The sequence below is a fragment of the Canis lupus genome, chromosome 14 (assembly GCF_011100685.1).
Source record: "Canis lupus familiaris isolate Mischka breed German Shepherd chromosome 14, alternate assembly UU_Cfam_GSD_1.0, whole genome shotgun sequence".
Classification (NCBI taxonomy): Eukaryota; Metazoa; Chordata; class Mammalia; order Carnivora; family Canidae; genus Canis; species Canis lupus.
This window is the reverse complement of record NC_049235.1, coordinates 37,053,634-37,072,180: the sequence shown is the minus strand read 5'-3', so window position 1 is coordinate 37,072,180 and position 18,547 is coordinate 37,053,634. Positions and strand designations below refer to the sequence as shown.

Here is an 18,547-nt window from a genome sequence, read left to right as displayed (position 1 = left end):
AGTCACAGAGAGAGAGAGAGAGAGAGGCAGAGACACAGGCAGAGGGAGAAGCAGGCTCCATGTACCGGGAGCCCGACATGGGACTCGATCCCGGGTCTCCAGGATCGCGCCCTGGGCCAAAGGCAGGCGCCAAACCGCTGCGCTACCCAGGGATCCCAGGAAAGGACTTTTAAAAGGCTTCCTTCGTCTTTAATTTCACTTGGAAATTAACTGTTATGAAAGGTCAATAAAGACATGTTTTCCATTTTGAGTGTGTTTTTAAACAGTGAACTCAAGATGGTTTTGTTCACAGGCCTGTGTGTGCGTGCATGTCTGCACATGCACAATTAAACTGCTTTTATTCATTTTGTAAAGAGGTAGACTGTCGAGAAAGAACCTTATTTTTATATTTGCTTTTTAAGAATAAAATTTTTCCTAAGGTCAAAAATGGGAGACCAGTGATAGTATAAAAATACTTGCAGCCTAGCAGATACTTTACATAGTAATTAAAAAAAAATAGTTCACAGTTCTGTTAATAATCAGAGAAAACTGGAGGTAAACAGGTGAAATAAAATTGGCAAAATTCTAGGATCTTCCTTCATGGGTTTGTTTTTACATCTCCCGCTTCCTGTTTGACTCTTCTATAATATATGCTTTGAGTAGTACCTTCTATACCAATTTAGGAAACTGTCCATCTGGAATAGGCTGGGCATTCCATTGTAACATTGCCCAGACTACATGTAGAGTAAAATGCTTCTGGAATTGTACAGAGAACACAGATTGCTGAGATTGTTCATATTTTATCCTTTTATGAAGGAGAATTTCCTTGGCCTGTCCTTAACCTTGGCCTCCTCCTGCAGTATTTCTGCCTTTATGGTTGGCAACATTTGTATTTTCCCCTGCCACTCTGAACATGTTTGGCCCTGGAAGCCATATAACTAAGCCCATTAATCTGTGTATAGGCATCAAAATTTCAACTGTGTATCAGTGTGAATAGATTCATCATGCATTATTTGAAGCTTTCCAACACAGCTAAAGGTGCTGTGAAGTAGCTGACATGTTTATACCTTGATGCTTAGAGGGGCTGAGGAAAGGATCCCTGGGATGAGAGCCCAGGTCCAGCCTAGCTCTGCCAGCACTTTGTATCGCCCCAGGTCACTCTCCTCTTCCCTCTGGGTTTGTTTTCTTACTTAATGAAGAAACTGAACTAGATGAATTATCTCTAAGGATTCTTGAGTCAGACATTTCTAGTTTTTACAGAATTCAATAATATGAAAAGTTTCAGAGGAGAGTAAAAGTAAACCTAAAATAGTAATTTGAGAGAATATGGCCTTAACTTCTAATATAGCTGCTAGTTTCTTTATTAGAAGTACATGCATTTGTCATATTACTAAGTTTAGGGCACATGTATCCCTAGGATTATTTTAAGAGAAGTGAAAGTATGTCGAAAACATTATTTCCAAAGGACTTTTATGATTTTAAATGTCTGAGTACTTTAAGCAAGTAGAGATTTTGTTTTAAGAATGGGAGAAGGGAGTCAGTGAGCTTTAATAAAAGCGAATCAAAAGTAAATGTAAGGAAGATGCCATTGGAAGGGTGGTCTTTGCTTTTCCCAAGATTTTAAAATTAAATCAGCTAGATGTAATTAGAAGCAGCCAGTGAGATCAGGAGAAAATGGAGAAGCTGTAGTAAAGGTAGAAACACTGCAAGAAGGAAAGAGCTTAGAACCCCTGAGGGTCTGGTGGTTTCACGGGCAGGAAAAGGAAATTCTCTTCATTAAGAGATAAAATGTGGACAATATTATCAATCCAAGTTCTTTGCAGAATTCCAGTGGGCACTTTATTCTATATGTATGCTAGGCAGTGATATAATAGAATTCCCAACTTCACATATGGATTCTCTGAATTGGTGCAGGAGGTACCACTCAAAACAGTAAGTGCTAAGAAAGAAGACAAATCTATCATCTCTGTAGTTGGAATGGTTGATAAATTATGTTGATATTGCATGTGTTTGCTGCAGATGAGTGTGTTCTTCCTCTTTTCCTATAAACTACTAACTTTATCTCTGCATATTAGTCTTAGACCTCAAAGAATGTGTCAGGAATTATTGAGAAAATTTAAAGGGAAAGGAGAACTATTCCCATAATCTTAACTTTTTCTTCAGAAGGGAAGAAACCTTTGCTTTTGTGGATTTCAAAAATATGTGCTTGTAAAAGGAGAACTATTCCCATAATCTTAACTTTTTCTTCAGAATGGAAGAAACCTTTGCTTTTGTGGATTTCAAAAATATGTGCTTGCAACTGCCTTAACTTTTACAAATACATAGGTATTCCTGTCTTGAAAATTTGGTATATAGGGATCCCTGGGTGGCGCAGCGGTTTAGCGCCTGCCTTTGGCCCAGGGCGCGATCCTGGAGACCCAGGATCGAATCCCACGTTGGGCTCCCGGTGCATGGAGCCTGCTTCTCCCTCTGCCTGTGTCTCTGCCTCTCTCTCTCTCTGTGACTATCATAAGTAAATAAAAAAAAAAAAAAAAAGAAAATTTGGTATATATTTTTACAAACTTTGTAATTAAAGGTAATTGTGCTATTTTAAACTTATTCTCCCAAAGGAATTCACCTTGATGTTAACCACAATATCATCTCACTTTTAAGAATTTGGCACAATGCTATTATTTGATAGGCAGTCTGTATTTAAATTTCATAGTTTCCCCAATAATGTTCTATATAGCTGTGTTTTCAATAAAGCAGCCAGTTAAGGATTAAGCATTGCAGTTAGTTGTCATGTCTCTCTAATCCCCTTTATATTTTTAGCAGGAGTCCATCCCATGTGGTATCACCTACTCCCTACCCCTCCTTGTTTATTTATGGCATTGAAAAATCCAGGTTAGCAGTTAGAGTGTCACCAAATTTGGATTTGACTGACTGCTTCTACATGATTAGGCTTAGAGTTGTACCTTTTTTGGGAGCAGGAATACTTTCTCTGTGTCTCATTGGGAAGCAGATGATGTCATGTTTCATTGTTGGTCATGTTGTTTGATCATACAGTTAAGGTAGTGTCTGTCTGATTTCTGCATTGTGAAGGTATCTTTCCCTCTATGATTAAGATATTATCAATTGTATTTTGAGAATAGTATCTTGCTCCCCAACAGTCTTTTCCCCCAGTGGGTTTAATATCTATTGCTGAATTTGCCCATCATATTACTATTTTTATGTCTACCATCTTTTATATTTATTAATTGGCAATATTCTGTAAAGAATAGCTTTCTCCACTTTCTGCTTTACAAGGGAAAAATAGTTTTTTGTTCTTTACACTAGAATTACCCTAGATCTTTTGTGTTAGAGTCCGTCCTCCCGCAGGGCAGGAGTTGGAGGTGAGACTCTGGTATCACTGCTTTGGAAACCTCTCCAACTGACTTCAGTGTGGCGATAGCCAAGGTTAACAACAGTTGCTCTGTTTCTTAACTGGTTAAGAACCTGTGCCTCACCTTGGACTTACATAAATCAAAATCTCAGTGGGAGCAGATGGAAGCTCAGAAATTCATGATTTTGTAAAGGTCATCAGGAGTTTGTTACCCATTCATTGTCAAACTACTGTTCTGCAAAGAATATTTACTATTCTATGGAAGGATGACTTAAATGTTAGAAAAAAATAACAAGGCTAATGCACATAGACAATACTTGGGATAAGCATAAATACATACCACTTGGGTATGTTGCTCTTTCTAGCTTGTTTGATGCTTTATTTTATTTTATATTTATATATCTTTTTTTGATGCTTTATTTTAAAGTGTGGTCAAAGGGTGCTTGGTGGCTCAGTTGATGAAGCATCCAACTCTTGATTTTGGCTCAGATCATTGTCTCGGGATCCCTGAGTGGCTCAGCGGGTTTAGCGCCTGCCTTTGGCCCAGGGCATTATCCTGGAGTCTCAGGATCGGGTCCCATGTCGGGCTCCCTGCATGGAGCCTACTTCTCCCTCTGCCTGTGTGTCTCTGCCTCTCTTTCTCTCTGTGTCTCTCATGAATGAATAAATAAATAAATAAAAATCTTAAAAAAAAAAAAAAAAGATCATTGTCTCAGTAGCATGAGATCAAGCCCCACATGGGTCTCTGTGCTGGGTATGGACCTTGCTTAAGATTGTCCCTCTCGGGCAGCCCCAGTGGCACAGTGGTTTAGCGCCGCCTGCAGCCCAGGGCGTGATCCTGGAGACCCGGGATTGAGTCCCACGTCGGGCTCCCTGCATGGTGCCTGCTTCTCCCTCTGCCTGTGTCTCTGCCTCTCTCTAGCTGTGTCTCTATGAATAAATAAATAAAATCTTTTTAAAAAAAAATTGTCTCTCTCCCTTGGGCCTCTACCCCCCCAACCCTGCCCTGCTTGCACACACTCCCTTAAAAAAAAAATGTGGTCAAAAACTTGTCCCCTTTTCTCTGGATCACCTTTTATTACAACCCAGAGGCAAGTACCAGGCTAAACATGTCTGTGGGATGGTGCCATATGTCTCTTTTCATGCCTCTAAATATATTTTGGCATACTATGTGTATCAGGATTAGATTTGAGTGTGTGTTACAGGAAGAAAAATTGGTTTAAATGAGTTTTCCTTCTTCAGAAGAGATGAAGGGTAGACAGTCCAAGGCTGGTAGTAGTTATGCTTTATTATATAGGATAGGTGCTCCTAGTGGTTTAAGTATCATGCTGTCTCCCAGACCAGGGTGACTGACTACTCAAGCTCCAGCTATTGAGTCTGATTCCAGCCAGCAAGGATGAAGGATAAAGATCCAACAGCTGCTTCATATAAGGACACTGCCTGATGATAGCTTTTTATAGTTCTACTGGTTAGTCATGTTTGCCAGCACATAACATCAGTTATATCTACCTGCAAAAGAAGCTGAGAAACAGTGTCTATAACTGAAGAGAAGACTAAACATGCCCTACTGGATTTAGTAAATTTACCTGTAGAAGGAATCTCTCAGAGCTGGGGGTGGAGTGGGAGGTGAGCTTTTAAGTTCTCTCAAAAACAAAAACAAAAACCATGCAAAAAACTGGAGTAATCTAAATTGATTCTGGAGGAGAAAATTCGATCTTTCAGATTCCACTCCTACAGATTATTTTCCCATCAAAGCAAAGGGAAAACATCATTTTCAGAGAATTGTATTGTGTTTCTGGATACCAGTTAGAGTGAACTGTACTTCTAAATAGCTGTGAGGTAATTTCCTGATATAATATTTTAAGAGAACAACTCTGTAACAAGTTTTATTCTAGTATATAACTTCTTTGTGGGGCACTTAGTTGGAATAGCTTTGCCTTTACTGTATATATTATTAGAGTTGGTTCTTTTTCTAAACTCAGATCACTAATACCATTAAGCATACCTAGTAGATCTGACTTTTTGAAACAAACAAACTTGTTTTTAAAGGCAATAATTAAAAAAAAAAAATCAAAAAATAAAAAAAATAAAAAAAATAAAGGCAATAATTAACTTTACCAAAGCTTTATTATTTTTTTCCCTTACTATTTATTTTTACATTCCTTTTATTCCCTTTGGCTTCACCTTTCTTCTTTCTGAGGAACCTAGTATTGTAGGTCTGTGAGGGTCTGTGATGACATTTATGTAAAAACTGGGTTAGAGGAGTATAGGTTGGCAGGTATTTGCTCTTGGCACGTGAGGATGTCCGGGAGCAGCCTGGCTTCTACAGCTGCCGTTTGAAGCTTGCTGGTCCTTAGAAGCTCTCACAGGGAAGTCAGCTACTTATTAAGATTGACTCTTTATCCTTGATGGCCTGTAGGTTAGCAGTCGATCTCTTTTACTTTCAGTGTATATTGCCTGGTAAGAAGGAGGTTTTGATGACTCAATGTTTCAAAGACTCTCTCTTTATGTATTGCTTCCTCTTTCTTTTAGAGTTGTTTCATTTTTCTACTCATGTTTTCTCACTGCTGCTTTGTAACATGAAGGGAGAATTGATGCACCTTGACTTTGGATAAATCTCTTGCTTCTGTTCCATTCCAGAACTTTGCTTACCACCCCCCCCCTTCGCCCCCCACAATATATTCTAACTGGAACCTGCCAGGTGGATTTTTTTCTAATAGAGCCAGAGTTGGTTCTTCCAACAGACAAAAAGTCTCTAGTTCCTGCCTAGCAGCTGGCTCATGCAGTACTTAATTGGCAAACTTTGAGTTTAGAAATGACAAGAAATGCTCCTTTCAAAAATGCTTGAACAGTAGGGAAGAGGCAATTGGCAGCTCCTGAACAAAGCAAGAGCTGAACTTGGCATAGCACAGAAGAGCATCCGTAGCTGAATGTTATTTCCTGGCGTTTGGGTTGGCAGAAGTTAGCTCAAGTGCTGTTGTCTTCGTAATTGTGATAGTGTCTTTGGAATCTTCCCAGAAGTCTCCAGAACAATAGCATGATCTTAAAATTGCTAACTTTCTGTTACTCGAAGAGGCAAGAAAGGTGAACATCTTCTTAGGTTTTAGCTAGTTCAAGGTGCTCTTTAAGAAACAAAATTATGAGTTGAAAGGGATTTTTAGATCAGTTCTCTTAGCCTTACTTCTTAGGATTTCTTACTATAGGTACAGCTCTTTTGTCAGTAAAAAAATTGAGTAAATAGCTTACTGTATACACTTATTACCTCTAGGAGGCCTTGGTTACTTAGCTATGGGGAGAAACTTTCTGTGTTTTTTTTTTTTTAGACTTAAATACTCTGTTGAGGTCATGGAGTTGAGTAAACCTAATTTCGGTTCCAGACCCAAATCCATTAAAACAAAACAAACAAAACAAAACAAAAACCCCCAGGAGTATCTTTGTACAAACCAAAGGGAAACACTGGCATCCTTCCAGGTTCCTGAAGGCTGGTCTTGTTGGCTGGCAGGCGAGTCTCCGTGCCTTTGTGATGTCTTAGATTCTGTTCCCCACAAAGTAAATACACTTAACCTTACTGTTTGCTCATTCTTGTATCTCCTCATGATAGATGATTAGGAATTACTCATTGGCAGACTTCACCACTTATGCAAACTTTCAGTTGAGCAGCTTTGTTCTTATGTTATTTCAAGCTATAACATAGAGTCTGCCAAGAAGTCCAAAGGAAGTTTTGCCAATAGGCATCTGGCAGAAATCCACTGGGAAGCAGCTTGGGTCATGTGACTGTCCTTCACCTCTGAAGGTTTAGGAAGAAAGGTAAAGGGTAATGCAGTGAACATTAGCTTAAATGCAAAGAATTGTAACAAGGGTAATGCTGATGAGTTTTTTAAAGCTTGATCATAACCCATTGTTCTGGCTTCTTAATTTTGTTAAGTAAAAATAAAATTATCTGCATATACAAATCCTGGAAGCATGGCATAGTATGCAGAACTCTATACAACAGTAATTTGTGCCACAGAGCCATTAGTCAAATAGGATAATTATGTGAGGTGCCTTATATTCCCAGAGGAAAAATTCCTTTAAAAGTGCATGCTCGGTGGATATGAAATTGGCGTGGAGGGAATTGGGTGATGGTCAGAAATGTCTTCGTCACGCCTCGACATCTGATGAGTTAACTTTTATTTTAAGACCCTGTTGCCAGGAGTACACATCCCTACCCATCCGTGTGGAGCACCACCTCTTGGTATGTTTAGTTTGCTTCTAACACTGCTTTTTATATTTGATAGGCCATTGTGCCTGTTTTCATCCCAGCAGAGAACATTTTTCTGTCTGTAAACGGATCCTTTCATATCTTTACACCTTCTTTCTGTTAAGATTTGATCCTTTGGCCCTTCTCTACTGACCACAACTCCTTTTCCAAAGCCTCACACAACCTATACATTTGTTCTTAATCTTCATAGTGGATGTGTTAACTTTTATTCCATTCCTACCCCTAAAAATCAATGAAAAAAAAGTGTTGATGGCCTTTCATCACTGTGTCAGAAAGATTATTTTGCTTTTGTTCAGCTTTTGAGGTGACAAAATAGGTTTGTGCTTTTCTCCTGGCGGAGTTGTCTCAGTATCTTCTAGGCTAAGACACATGCCCACGCTGTGCTTGCAAAGCTTCTTGGCTTTTGTTCCAAGGATGATGCCTGTTAACATTAGTCCTCTGAAGACAGGGAGAAGTTGCTCTCTGGGATCAGTCCCGGGAAAAGTGGTTTTTTTTTTTTTTTTTTTTTTTTACTAAGCAAATGGATAGTTTTTCTCTTCCAGGCACACTCAATTATGCAGCTGATTTTCTTTTTTTAAATTAGCTGCTAGGAAGCTTACAGCCAAATGTATATAAGAACAACATTCCTGGCTTCATCTTTTATATTCAGGTCCCTATGCTCTTATTTCTTTGCTTCCTTTGTTTTACTTCTAGATTATGTGTATTTTCTAAGCAGCCTAAAACCTTTCTGGAACAAGGCCCAGAAAACAAATAATCACACAGTCATGGCAAAATGCAATGGGACAGATCTGGGCGAGTTACACATTAGGTTTATTCTGATCATTAAAAAGGTCTTTATCATTGTCAGGCCAAAAACAAAAGTGTATTATCCAGAAGAAAACATGGTTATAGGGATGCCTGGGTGGCTCAGCGGTTTAGTGCCTGCCTTCGGCCCAGGGCGTGATCCTGGAGACCCGGGATGGAGTCCCTCATCGGGCTCTCTGCATGGAGCCTGCTTCTCCCTCTGCCTGTGTGCCTGCCTCTCTCTCTCTCTGTGTCTCATGAGTAAATAAATAAAATCTTAAAAAAAAAAAAAGAAAAAGAAAGCATGGTATAGATGTTCTCAGTGAGATAAAATACTTAGACTCTATCTTTACCTTAAAAAAAATTAAGATTAATTTATCAGTTTTACCACACAGACCAGAATGACAAAATAGATTAACATTAACATTGAGAACAATTTATGGTGAATGTTAGCATCAATTCAGTTGTTAAAAAAGAAAGACCTTAAAGTGTCCCCTGGAATAGATGGAACATGGTCGTGACAGAGCATGGTGGCAGCCTGTGAGTCATGGTACGTGAACTAATGTTACTCGTTTGGTGTTCTTCACTGGTGATAGGAACAGAAGAGACTCGGCCAAGCTGTGCAGGACAGGCCCTTATCACACACCTCAGTCCAGAGTTGACTGGCAGGGCAAACCAAACCCTCTGCTGGTGTTATTTGTTCTAAGAGCACTTATAGAGACATGAAGGAGGCTTCGTGTAGCCAACAGTTGTATTAAGACCTGCGGTGTGTTACAACATCCTGGGAAACACCAAGGACACTGCGTTGTAGGAAAGTACTACAGCTGTTCATACATGTGCTGAAGAAACAGCATTCAGTGATTTTCTCAGTAATATTTCCTGGAGTTGAATTTGAGGTTGACTCTTACAGGAAATAGGAGGGAACATGTGGGTTACAGATCAAGGATGAGACTTAGAAGAGCACAGTTCAGATGATTTTCATGTACAGAAAACTTGACATGGAGCCTCGAATCCTATGTTGCTTTCTTTTTCATAAGTGTGAAAGGCATGGTTCAATATAAAATGATTTCCCCCTTTTAAAAAAATTTTTTTAATTTCCCCCTTTCTATAATATATCCGTAGACCATAAGATAAATTTATTTGTATGAAAATTTAGGAATATCTGTCAATTTGAAATGTTAATACTCTGATCTAGCATTTCTGTTATATAAAGTCTTAGAAGTATTTGTATAGGGGCACGAGGTTTATGTTTAGAGATTTGGTTGCAGTGTTACAGAAATTAGTGAAAAAAAGGGGGAAACCAGACTTTGGTGCAGATCTTGAAAGTAGCACCTTGAGATAAACCAAAGTAACTGTCAGGCAAAGATAAGGAATAGTGGATTTTTTATTTATTTATTCATGAAAGACCCAGAGAGAGGCAAAGGGAGAAGCAGGCCCCCCGTGGGGAACCCGATGCAAGACTTGGCCTCAGGACCTTGGGATCAGCTCTGAGCTGAAGGCAGATGCTCAACCGCTGAGCCACCCAGGCATCCCTTTTTTCTTCACAACTTCTCTGTGAGGTGGTTATTTTATTCTCACAGTGGAAACAAACATTGAAACAAACATTGAGACTCTTAAGTCATAAAGTACTTTAAACAGGCATAATAAAATAGGTGTGTTCAGATGAGACAACAAACCTGTTGATTTTGGACCCTTGTTCTGTTGGAGCATCATTTTGGGGGGGGGGGTGGTATTCAATTAAACTATTTTTTATAGGTTTTGTAAGGTTTTTTTTTTTTTTGAGGTATAGTTGACATATAACATTGGTTTTAGGGGTACAACATGATGATGTGATACATATATATATTGCAAAATGATCACAATAAATCAACATCGTTACCATAGGTTTTTTTTTTTGTGATAAAAACTTTTAAGACCTCTTTTAGCAACCTTCAGATATGCAGTATAGTATTAACTATAGTTATCAAGCTATACATTTCCATGACTTACTTATTTTGTGCCTTTTGACCTCCTTTACATCATTTTTAACCTTTAGTTAGCCCTTTTCTTCAAAATCAAGATTTTTTTTTTTAAAAGTAGGCTCTAGGCCTAGCATGGGACTTGAACTCACAACTCTGAGATCAAGACCTGAGATTGAATTGGACACTCTACCAACTGAGCCACCCAGGTGCCCCCAAAATAAAGAATTTTTAATGTACTGTCTCTGATGCCATTTTTTGCACATCGATGATCAAAGGCTTAAATTTTTGCCAACTACACAAAATAAATTTCTTTTGACTCAGGAAGTCATACCAAGGTAGATAGGAGTGATACCACTGAGAAGGCAGTACCTCCTCAACAGGGAGTTCTAGTGGGGTTTTTTTTGTTTTTTTTTAAGAGTGCAAGCTCCAGTGGAGGGTGGGGTGGGTGAAGTGGAGAGAGAGAGGAGCAACCAGACTCCCTGCTGAGCATAGATAGCCCCACATTGGGCTCTATCCCAAGACCCTGGGATCAAAACATAAGCTGAAGGCAGACATCTAACCATATAACCGACTGAGCCACCCAGGTGCCCCCGGCAGGCTTTCTTAAGAATCACTTATGCAGGGACACCTGGGTGGCTTAGCGGTTGAGCGGCTGCCTTTGGCCTAGGGCACGATCCCAGGGTCCTGAGTTCAAGTCCCACATTGGGCTCCCTGCGAGGATCCCGCTTCTCTCTCTGCCTGTGTCTCTGCCTCTCTCTGTATGTCTCTCATGAATAAATAAATCTTTTTTAAAAAATCACTTATGCAGCTGTGTATTATAAAGCATAAAGCATATCCATACCTGTTGGAAGCAGGGTATGTCCTTTTTTTTTTTTTTTTTTCCTTTTCAAATAAACATGGCTTAAGAGGTAGAGAAATCCAGGTTTGAATGCTGGCCGCAACACTAGTCAGTATATGACCAATCACTTAATCTCTTTGGCTCAATTTTCTCGTTTTTAAAAGGGAAATGTTAGTTTCTGTTAGTTGTATGGGCTGTCAGGTGTAGATGAGGTGATGTACCTCACAGAGAAAAACTCACAAATTCTCACCACACAGGGCTCCTGTATACCCCTCCTCCCTGACCATAGTTACCTTCTTAAACCTGAATTTTTTACCTCAGCATGCTTCTCACCCATCTCCCATCATGTTAAACACAACAGTAGCACTCACGTGTTCCAGGAATAACTTGACTGGAATCCTACCATTCTGTGTGGACAGAAGTTTTTGCATAACTTGATAATTTTGAAGTTTGGAATCTTTGGCTCAAGCAGTTTTACTTCTGAGAATTTATGTAATAGAAGTGTTGTACAAGGGTGTAATTTTTTGTGCAAAGGTTAGATTGCAGCATTACCTGAATTAGTTGAAAATTGGTAATTACACATGCACATGCATGGAGAGAAGTCCTTGGTGGTGAGTCTAGCTGGAGGAGTACCGTTTAATGGGCTGAGGGGAGGGCACATGAGTGACGCTGGGGAGAGATCAAGCTGCGTCCTTAAAGAACCAAAGTAGAATGTGTTATTTGTAGCATGTTCCCATTTATTTTTTTGGTTTATTAACTCCATCTCCCACAACCCCCACCCACTGCCCCATGAAATGGGTCTGCCTGTCCTAACCTAGTTTTCCACATCTTCTCCACTAGGTTTGGTCATTCTTCTTAGCATTTTGCCTCGAAGAATCCAACTTCTATGGGCTTGGTACTTTATTTACGTAATTAGCGGATTATAGAGGTTACAGTTGTTTGGGTCAATGTAAATTTTTCTGATTTTTGATAACTCCTAGACAAGTTTTTGACATTTTCAGATTTACAGATGTTGTATCTATTTATCTTATCTAATAGTTCCCTTTTTTTCATTTCAATTTCTTAACTGGTACATAGGCAACAAAAGGTTCTCCTTTAAAGAACCAGCCCAGGGCAGCCCGGGTGGCTCAGCGGTTTAGCGCCGCCTTCAGCCCAGGGCGTGATCCTGGAGACCTGGGATCGAGTCCCTCGTCGGGCTCCCTGCATGGAGCCTGCTTCTCCCTCTGCCTGTGGCTCTGCCTCTCTGTGTTCTCATGAGTAAATAAAATCTTTAAAAAAACAAAATAAAAAACAAAACCAGCCAGCCTTTTTGTTAGTTCCAGTGTGTTTCTATTTACTAATTTAGTTTTTTAAAAAATCTTTGCTTCAGAGGAAGGACACTATAAAGACTACTAAAAAAAATTTCCTACCAACCAGTGTGAGTAGTGTGTCCTGTGGTGGGACAGCACCTGGTAAGTGCATGTTGAGGGACAAGTGGAACAGCTAATTCATCCAGACATGGGTTTCTGCTGTTGATTGGCATCTCTCCAGTAGACCCCTTGGTACCAAGTACTACTACTCCATGCTCCCTGCTTGCACTCTGGGCTTAACAGCAAGACAATGGAGCTAATATGCCCCTGGTAATTTTTGTGTTATGTGTAAAGAAGGGTGGTCATTTGGTAGACAAACACTAGGTACCACAAAATTTGTTTCCACATCCTGTTAAAAATAAAATTAAATAAATAAATAAATAAATAAATAAATAATGAGCCCAGTGCTGCTGTTTCGTTTGAGATTTTTAGAAACTGCTTTAAATGATATTTCTAAAGATTTTCCTAGTTCCTGGGATACTTGAAAGCAAAACTGTTGACGTATTTGTTCAAGATTTTACAATTTAGGGAGTTTGGTGAATTAAAAATTAGACTGAAACTATTTCATGGCTCTTTGTGAACACATTACGATACTTGAGGGACCAACCTGAGTACTTGAAAATGGAATTTATAGTATCCTACCTAATAGGAATGTAAGAAGTCTTGAGAGAATTCTGTGAAGTGTTTCTGACCAAGAAGTTAATGTGTACATTTCTTACTACAATGTATCTTTTAATATCTCTATAAATCTTAGTTGTTAGGTGTACTTAAAAAAAAAAAAAACAAATGCATTATAAGTTAGTGTATTTACTCATCTAACTTAATGTATTCATCTAGTAGCTCATCTTAAAATATTTCTTGGCATATATGGGAAATCTGTACCTGCCTCTCAATTTTGCTGTGAACCTAAAATTGCTCTTAAAAAGTTTTAGAAATAAAAAATATTTTTAAAAATATTTCTTGGAATAAATTTCTTAGAATTGATTTATTCTTGGAAGCATGTTTTTCTTAATGTTATTAGAAAGCAAGTATTGAAAAAAAAAAAGCAAGTATTGGGGTGCCTGGGTGGTCAGTCGGTTAAGCGTCCAACTCTTGATTTCAGCTCAGGTCTTGATCCTCAGGGTTTTAGGTTTGGGTTCCTCAGTAGGCATAGAGCCTACTTTAAAAAAAAAAAAAGTAATCAAGTATTAATGTATGAACATATACTGCTTAGAACTTGTAGCTCGCCAGTAACATCACTGAATCTTGGATTAGCCTTTTTTACCTTTTTTTGGGAACACAGTCACTGTATTCTCTTGAGTATGTGTCCATTAACCTTATAAGAATGACCATTTGAAGGGAGATGGCTGAGGAAGGACATAGTTGGCTTCAAGTGGGAAGTTGAGAAGTGAAGTACACAGATAAAATCCATTTTTGAAAAATCTTTTAGGAGTTAGCCTTCAAAGTGTTTTCCAATTTGCATGTTAAGAGGAAAAGGGAGGGCAGAGATGGGAGGATTAGCGAATTGTAGGGGAAAGAATCTTAGGGCATTTTTTACTACTAAAGTGATAGAGTTCTCTTCCAATCCTGTCCTATGCTTGGGTGTGGTTGTGTACTGCATGGTGGTGGTAAGGTTTTTATGATTCAGTTGTAAGTAACGAGCTTCAAGAGTTCTTCCCTTTGAGAAGAGTTCATCAGGTATGTGTTTACAAAGTAAAAGCTACATGGATAAGGTGCAGAGTTGGTGTCCTTGGATGCAGCTGTGTTTGTTGATGTGTGGCCCAGAAGTTCACTTGTCAAGGATCTAAACTGTATGATTTTGACTTACCTTCTAAATCTGTAAATCATGGACATCCTAAAGTTGAAGAAAACTGTGTAGAGAAAAATGACCTTTTAAATTCAAATACTTTTGGGATGAATAGATGTTCTCAACCTCAGGTAAATTCTTAGCAACAAACTCTTGTTGACCTAATCTTCCTACTGTATGACAATGGCCCCCTCCCTAGGCCAATGATAATAGCCCGATTTGTACCAAATACACATATATGTCCTGTCTTTCCAACAGCAATCAGAAACCGAGACCGTTCATCTGTTTATCCCAGCCCTGTCTGTTGGCGCCATTATCGGCAAGCAGGGGCAGCACATCAAGCAGCTTTCTCGCTTTGCAGGAGCTTCTATTAAGGTACTGTTCTGTCAGCTGTGGCTCTTGGTGCTTTAATGACAGTGAGTTACAGGAACAAGAGTTGTTTTGCCACTTCATAACTTGAATTGAATGTGGCAGTGTGTATGGGGTCACACAGGCCATGATAGGAAACCCCAAACAACAGCCTCAACAGAGTACGCTGAATTCTTATAAGTAGTTGGGGTAAGCAGTCTGGCGCCAGTGTGGTGGGTTTGCCCACCACAAGTCCCTGGACTTAGTTTGTTCCAGCTCATCCTCCCCAGGCCTGGCCTTGGTCCCTCGTGATCCCAAATGACACTGTTCTGTGCTTTCACAAGTCTGTGAGCCAGCCAGTTGGAGGACATTGAGAACCTTTCTCTTACAGAGGTTTCTTATTAGCTGCTGTAGGATATTTTTATTTCCATTTCATTGCTCAGAAACTGATCACGGAACGCCTGGGTAGCTCAGCAGTTGAGCATTCGTCTGCCTTGGGCTCAAGATGTGATCCTGGAGTTCCAGAATCGAGTCCCGCATCAGGCTCCCTGCAGGGAGGCTGCTTCTCCCTCTGCCTGTGTCATTGCCTCTGTGTCTCTCTCATGAACAAATAAATAAAATCTTTAATGGGAAAAAAAAACAAAAAACAAAAACCTGATCATGAGGCCAGACACAGCAGAAAGAGTAACAGGGAAATGTTCATTGAAATATTCTATTACTATGGAAAGTGGAATAACAAATACCAGAGGACAGCTAATGGTATCCATCAACTAGATAACTGTGTGCTCTGAAGACTCTGTATTTTGATATGCTGAGAAATAATATAATAACATACATAGGTCATTGGGTTTTAAGAAATGCACAAATTGATAATGGCTCCATACAATGGCAGTTTTCTTCAGGAAAACAGTCTATTGGGGTGGGTTTTTTTGTCGTTGTTAATGTTTTATAAAATTTTTCTTTAAAAGAATAGTACTGGGGTGCCTAGGTGGCTCAGTGAGCCTCTGACTCTTGATTTCAGCTCAGGTCATGATCTCAGGATCCTGGATTGAGCCCTGTGTCTGGCTCAGTGTTTAGCCAAGAATCTGCTGCTTTCCTTCTCCCCTTCACTCTGTCCCTCTCAAATAAATGAATCTCTAAGTACATAAAATCTTTAAAAAATATATAGTACACAAAAAAGTTGAACTCAAAAGTTTATAGCATCTTTATTTCCAGCTGTCCCTAAATGGGAAGCAGCACATATTCAGCAACTGGCAAACAGATAAACTGTGGTCCATCTAAACAGAAAATATTAAGAACAAACTATTGATACAAATTGGTTGAATCTCATGTTACATGCTAAGGGAAAGAAATCAGACCAAGAGGCCGCTACTCTATGATCCATTTGTAGAAAAACTCTGGAATTTTTCTCTATAGAGAAAAAATTCAGTGGTTGCTGGAAACTGGAGGTAGAAGGAGAGGCTTGAATACAAAGAGAGATAGGGAAGAATTGTGGAGCGGAATGAACTATTTTTATGTTGACTGTGGTAGTGGTTACTACTTGCCTATGCATTTGTTACCAAAAGAATGAATTTTACTGTATGTAAATTAAACAGTTAATAAAAAAGCAAAACACAGAACTAGTCCTTATATGCTCTATTGTAGCAAAAGATAACAAAATACATGAACAGGAAATGCAGCCAAGACAAACAGGTAATGGAAAAGAGATGTTAAAGAGATGTCAAAAGATTGAGGGGCGAACCAGCTTTCCTATCCTGCTGGTTTCCTGATCAAAGACTTAAATCTTTAACACATGCAAAAAGAACCTAGTAGATTGGCTCTGGAAAAACTGCAATGAACCTTTCATGAACGAGAACTAAGTATTTAGTATTCAGTTCTCTCCTTTTCAGGCTTCTTGAAGGATTTATAATGAGAGTATAAAATGTTTGTTTCCAAGAAAGCATGTAACATGCCTAATCTGAAAGATACACCACCACTCTTAATATTTTTGCTAGATTTACATAGACATAAATTTCATGTACTAAATAGGCATATATTTGGTTATTTGCTGATTATCTGTGTTCACTTATTGGACATTTAGACTGTTCCTAACTTATCCTGCACAAACAGTGCAGTGACGAACAGAGTTCTCTTAGCCACATTGTCACCTACAATCTTATTCTTTAAGGTAACTGTATAAAAGTAGATTTGATTGATCAAAGGGCATGTATTTTCAGGCTTTTCAGAGGTATAGCGATTTATGCTCTTCAGCTCAGTGTATAAGTGCCCTTAGCCTCAGCCCTCCTTCACCAGTATTGACAAAAGAAGTCTAGTCAGAAAGATAAAGAATGGTATCTTTGTTCTAGGGGTTTCCAGTGAATAATTCTAAGAGCTTAGACTAAAGGGAAGTAATTATTTGCTTGTTTTCTAGACTCGGAATTAGCGTGTGCCCAGCATAAAGTAGGAATAGTATTAGCATGGCTCTAGGTGACAGAGGGAGAAAAAGATGACTCCATTAAAAATGAAAACATTCTTTGATTATAAACATGTGGGAAGGGGTCTAGTAGACCATATTGGTAACTGACAGTGATCATATTCAATGGCAGAATTTGGGATAGTGTTTATCATATTTTCTTCTCATTCTTACATAGTAATATATTTTGTAAAGAGAATTTGCTTCTTGCACAGCATATGTCTAGTTAATTTTTTTCCTTTTTAAAACAACTCATACCAGCTGGGGCCCCAAATCTTACGACTATGGAAGAATGGTTTCCTTTCCCTTCAGCAGTCTGCAACATTTCCCCCAGCTTTTTGTGTGATTTCATGCATTCTGCAAAAATAGAAAAGCCAGTAACTTTTCTTCTGCTAAATTAATGTTTATTTCCTATGTTACTCTAATGAGCATACTCCAATAGTCTTAGATTTGTGAACATAGCAATTTCTTGCACATTCAGAAAGCTTGGGGGTTCTGATGCAGACAGGCCAGAGATCACACTTTGAGCACTACTGGTGGGGTGATAAAGAGCATGGGCAGTGGAGACAGATTCGGGTCTCCCTCCAGCTGGATTAGCTGTGATCATGGATGGGCCAGGTAACTCAGCTTCTGCAGCCTTCTGTTCTCCCATCGTAAAGTCCAGGCAGCACCTCATTAGAGCCTAGCGAGGAGACGGCATGCGGATGTTTACATCTGGGCCAGCCACAGTGTGAATGCACAGTTCATGGCAGGAGCCCAAACTAATGAACCCATGTTAATCACTGCCAATCTGTAGCTTTCTCCCAGAAGGCTTTCTCTTCTCTAATACATTTTAGTAAGTCATGCATAAATGTGAGGCTGGTGTGTGTAACATTTTTATCAGTGGCACCTGCAAGTGGCATCTGCAAGTGGCATCCTCCCTTGATATGTCTGTTACAGATTGCTCCAGCTGAAGCACCAGATGCTAAAGTGAGGATGGTGATTATCACCGGGCCACCAGAGGCTCAGTTCAAGGTATGTGCTCTAGAGTGCATGCACAGGTAACAAATGAATGGATTCATAGACTGTTAATGCCTTCTTTCAGAAACTCTAAACCTGCTTTCTCCCTTAAATATATCTAAAACCCGTAAAAACAATCTCCCAATGGAAATTCACAAGACTAACATAGAAACATACCCAAAGTTATATTTTAAAAATAAACAAGACTTCGTTTCAATTTTGAGTGTTTTGTGATGGTTGCTGTGTTTACTTATCTCCCAAAGGAGAATTTGTTCAGTGCCTTGTTACTATGTGAAGATGAGACTTTTAAGACTGAAATTTACAAACTTGTCTGATTATTATGCTGTGTTAAACTTGTTCCCAAATATTCCCTCTTGTCCTTAATTCTTCTGGCATTTGTCCTGGTGTGAACTATTGTTCTTATATTTTG

General features: G+C 39.1%; 1 protein-coding gene across 1 annotated transcript in view; it reads left to right on the top strand.

Moving 5' to 3' along the window:
• IGF2BP3 (insulin like growth factor 2 mRNA binding protein 3) overlaps positions 1-18,547 on the top strand; it is a 151,644-nt gene that overhangs the window by 127,473 nt on the left and 5,624 nt on the right. The window contains exons 11-12 of the mRNA XM_038557101.1: positions 14,577-14,693; positions 18,058-18,132. Of these exons, the coding sequence (XP_038413029.1) occupies positions 14,577-14,693; positions 18,058-18,132 (192 nt within the window). The remainder of the gene's footprint in view (positions 1-14,576; positions 14,694-18,057; positions 18,133-18,547) is intronic.